This window comes from Conger conger, chromosome 12, assembly GCF_963514075.1.
Source record: "Conger conger chromosome 12, fConCon1.1, whole genome shotgun sequence".
NCBI classification, from domain to species: domain Eukaryota; kingdom Metazoa; phylum Chordata; class Actinopteri; order Anguilliformes; family Congridae; genus Conger; species Conger conger.
In genome coordinates, this window is record NC_083771.1 from 43,759,563 (window position 1) to 43,764,227 (window position 4,665).

General features: G+C 51.3%; 1 protein-coding gene across 2 annotated transcripts in view; it reads left to right on the forward strand.

Annotated features, from left to right (window-relative positions):
- Nucleotides 1–635: 635 nt before the first annotated feature.
- ctif (CBP80/20-dependent translation initiation factor) overlaps nt 636–4,665 on the forward strand; it is a 94,148-nt gene continuing 90,118 nt past the window's right edge. For both annotated transcript variants that reach the window (XM_061263549.1, XM_061263550.1), the window contains exons 1-2: nt 636–815; nt 3,754–3,825. In XM_061263549.1, coding sequence (XP_061119533.1) covers nt 636–815; nt 3,754–3,825 — 252 coding nt within the window. The remainder of the gene's footprint in view (nt 816–3,753; nt 3,826–4,665) is intronic.

Sequence of the window (4,665 nt, forward strand, 5' to 3'; positions counted from 1 at the left end):
GTGGAGGGCGAAGCTCTGGGATTTAACAGTTACTCCAGCCAAAAAGCGAAAGTCACCTCCATATGAAAACATTACATACTTACATTACTTAGATGACATTTAAGTTACAGACCGAACATTTAATCTGCCCGTGTATTGATGAACTAGTTCGCTAGGCAGATGTTTAAATTTCTACTTTTCAGTCGCTGCGATTGCACTGATCATTTCATTTCTATACAGTGACAGTTGGCCAAGAGGAACATCACATTAGCTGACAATCATTCTTTTAATTGAATAACCACGCAGATGTTCCGATGGTTTACCAAAGAATAACAGTAGGCCTAAAGATTATTGTTATTATTATTCTTCTTTATTGAACTGCCCGGAACGTATCTCTATTAAATCAATGATGAATGCTGTTCGGTTTACAAAATTTCGGTTTACGAACAGTTTCTCAGGAACTTAACCCCTTTGTTAATCGAGGTATACCTGTGCATGCTCTTTGTAAAATGGTGAGCCGATTCCGTTCCCGGTTAGCCGATTCCGTTCCCGGTGAGCCGAGTCCGTTCCCGGTGAGCTGATTCCGTTTCCGTTCCCGTTCTCCGCAGGTCCTGCCCGTCTCCCCCCCCCCCCCCCCCCCCCCTCCCCCGGTTGCCATGGAGAACTCATCGGTGGCCTCGGCGTCGTCCGAGGCGGGCAGCACGCGCTCGCAGGAGATCGAGGAGCTGGAGCGCTTCATCGACAGCTACGTGCTGGAGTACCAGGTGCAGGGCCTCCTGAGTGACAAGAGTGAGCCCGACGCCGACGGCGACAAGCCCCAGTCCCACGTCTCCCAGGTCAGTGTGCCTCTACTGAGCATGCTCAATGCCCCAGTCCCACGTCTCCCAGGTCAGTGTGTCTCTACTGAGCATGCTCAGTGCCCCAGTCCCACGTCTCCCAGGTCAGTGTGTCTCTACTGAGCATGCTCAGTGCCCCAGTCCCACGTCTCCCAGGTCAGTGTGTCTCTACTGAGCATGCTCAATGCCCCAGTCCCACGTCTCCCAGGTCAGTGTGTCTCTACTGAGCATGCTCAATGCCCCAGTCCCACGTCTCCCAGGTCAGTGTGTCTCTACTGAGCATGCTCAGTGCCCCAGTCCCACGTCTCCCAGGTCAGTGTGTCTCTACTGAGCATGCTCAATGCCCCAGTCCCACGTCTCCCAGGTCAGTGTGTCTCTACTGAGCATGCTCAGTGCCCCAGTCCCACCTCTCCCAGGTCAGTGTGTCTCTACTGAGCATGCTCAGTGCCCCAGTCCCACCTCTCCCAGGTCAGTGTGTCTCTACTGAGCATGCTCAATGCCCCAGTCCCACGTCTCCCAGGTCAGTGTGTCTCTACTGAGCATGCTCAATGCCCCAGTCCCACGTCTCCCAGGTCAGTGTGTCTCTACTGAGCATGCTCAATGCCCCAGTCCCACGTCTCCCAGGTCAGTGTGTCTCTACTGAGCATGCTCAATGCCCCAGTCCCACCTCTCCCAGGTCAGTGTGTCTCTACTGAGCATGCTCAATGCCCCAGTCCCACGTCTCCCAGGTCAGTGTGTCTCTCTACTGAGCATGCTCAGTGCCCCAGTCCCACGTCTCCCAGGTCAGTGTGTCTCTACTGAGCATGCTCAGTGCCCCAGTCCCACGTCTCCCAGGTCAGTGTGCCTCTACTGAGCATGCTCAATGCCCCAGTCCCACGTCTCCCAGGTCAGTGTGTCTCTCTACTGAGCATGCTCAGTGCCCCAGTCCCACGTCTCCCAGGTCAGTGTGTCTCTACTGAGCATGCTCAGTGCCCCAGTCCCACGTCTCCCAGGTCAGTGCGTCTCTACTGAGCATGCTCAATGCCCCAGTCCCACGTCTCCCAGGTCAGTGTGTCTCTACTGAGCATGCTCAATGCCCCAGTCCCACGTCTCCCAGGTCAGTGTGTCTCTCTACTGAGCATGCTCAATGCCCCAGTCCCACGTCTCCCAGGTCAGTGTGTCTCTCTACTGAGCATGCTCTTTACACCATCCCACATCTCCCAGGTCAGTGTGTCTCTCTACTGAGCATGCTCATTACACCATCCCACATCTCCCAGGTCAGTGTGTCTCTCTACTGAGCATGCTCAATACCCCATGCCACATCTCACAGGTCAATGTGTCTCTACTGAGCATGCTCAATACCCCATGCCACATCCCACAGGTCAGTGTGTCTCTACTGAGCATGCTCAATACACCATCCCACGTCTCACAGCTTAGTCCCCCTGCCTCTCCACTGAGCATGCCCAGTAGACCGTCTCCTGCTGCAGTAGAAGCATCAGATGAATCAGGGCTGAGACACTCCTGTGGGACCGTGCTCGCAAAAGGAGAATGAAATGAGCGGAGATACTGCACCGTATGTCCTGGTGGTGGCGGGGTGGGGGCTGGGCACAGGGTGGGTAAAACCCGAGTCTGACCTGGGGGGGGGGAACGGCCGTGCAGTTCCTGAATACGCCGAGGCGGCGCACCTTCCCCGAATAAAAACATACAAACCGCCGTCCTGGCGTCAGCAGTGGTGCGGCGTTAAAAAATCGGAGCGTTTGTGTCGCTCCACGGACTCTGATCTTGTGTCAGAAGTGGCCCTGCCCTGCACGGGCCTGGCTTAAGGTCACGCTAATGAGATAACGGGGCTCTGTGCGTGACCTCTCGCCTCTCTGGCAACAAAGGCTTTCTCTGGGCCCGTTGGGTCTGCTTCGGAGGACGTGCCTGGATTTGAATGCAAGGTTTTGGACCTGGAAATGTACCGGTTTTAAAGAGCAAGGTCCTCCCCTCAGCTCGCCGTCGTGGTGGGACAGCGTGATTATCCCCTGCTCGTCAACAACAGCCCGGGAGGTGCCATGACAACCAGATTAAACTTAAACACCCCCATGTAACTGCCTGCATTTAAAATGAATCCCTTCACAGATTTGTATAATGGATTTAAATTTGTGAAAAATGATTGCGTGGATTTGGTCACGTCTCCGAAGCATATTTTATGATTTTGCAGTGATTATAATTATAAGTGTCTACCTGGAAGCTTAGCTCGTAATTCACCATAATGCATTCCAGGAAGATTGATTCTTGCGGTGACCTCAATTAGCTATGCCTTGCTGAACAAGAGGAGAATGATTTCTTTGGTTTCCCAATTATTGTTCAGAAAAAGCATTTCTTCTGCATGATCTTTCAGTGTAAGGAGAGAAAGGTTATCCCATATTGCTTTCCCATGGGGGGGAAACATTTCAGAAATATACCAAAAATAATAATGATAAGTGTGGAGCAGTATGAAAATTCTGGAGAGATTTCAGGTGTTCCAATCTCACAGTATTGGAGATTACTAAACACAAAATAAAATAAATGCTGTTTTGAAACACACTAGAATCTTTCCTTTTTGAAGTTGACAGTTTAACGCTGATGGTAAATGTTCAGATTTCTGCTACTTTTCCGCTCAGGTTTCATACATACTGTGGTTTATAAAGGCTGCAGTTCATGCTTTTTGTGTGGGTTTTGAGTGACGTGTATTGTCGGAACTTTGTTAAACAAATGAGTGTAATTCATATTACAATGGCCACTGCCCCCCCCCCCCCCCCCATGGTGTTGGCCCTACAGCTACTCTGCCCGTAGCCACTGTCTGTGAAGTGAACCCAGCCTGTTTGTAGTGGCAGAGCTGATCTTTACATGTTAATGAGAACAAGCCTGGCTCATCCGTCATTGTCATCCTTTCCTCCCGCCTCTCCCCCCCTCCCCCTCTTTCCCTCCCGCACAGTGGACTGAGAACTACAGCGACAAGATCGATGGGAGCTGGTCGTCTTCTCGTGGGAGGGGCTCCTCGAAACCGGTGAGTTTGCGCGGCCGTAGGCAGAGGGGCCTCCGTGGTGTTGGCGTGTGAGCGCAGGCAGGATGAGCGTCCCCTGACGCAGGAGTGCCGGGATGGTATCGATGCGCTGGGCCTGGCTGCAGCCGCTGTTGCTCAGCTGCAGTCTCTCTGAGAGCTTGGGAATGAGGATGCCTGGATCGGACCGGGGGCGGCGGGAATGAGGCAGCGCTGCCCGTCTGCAGAACGGCACAGCGTGCAGTGTCAGGCGAGGTCAGCCACGTGACGCCGTCTGCACCCGGCCGGGCGTCTTCTGTGGGCCGTGTGCACTGAACGTTTAATTCAGAATCAGAGTCAGAATCTCTTTATTCACCATGTAGTTTTACGTACAAGGAATTTGCTGTGGTTTGTGGGTGCATGCAAACAACATAAAGAATGATACCAAAAAAAAAAAAATAGGAACATAGATATAGAATAAGGTGGAATGTGATTTAGTAAATATATACAATACAACATAATGCTGAAGCGGGGTATATGAAGTATTGTTAAAGTGCAGAATATAAAATATATAAAATATAAGTTTTATATGTCGCACACATTATGAATTGAACTTGATTGATCAAATGTTAAAGCCTGGATTTAGCCTGAATCTTAAAGCTAAGAGGGGGACTTTCTAATGTAAGCAGCATTTGAAACTGCGCAATACCGCCATCATTTACATCTTGAAGTTGAAGTCTGAGAGCTACACAGGTTTGTAGTGTAGCGTAGTGGTTAAGGTAAATGACTGGGACACGCAAGGTCGGTGGTTCTAATCCCGGTGTAGCCACAGTAAGATCCGCACAGCCGTTGGGCCCTTGAGCAAGG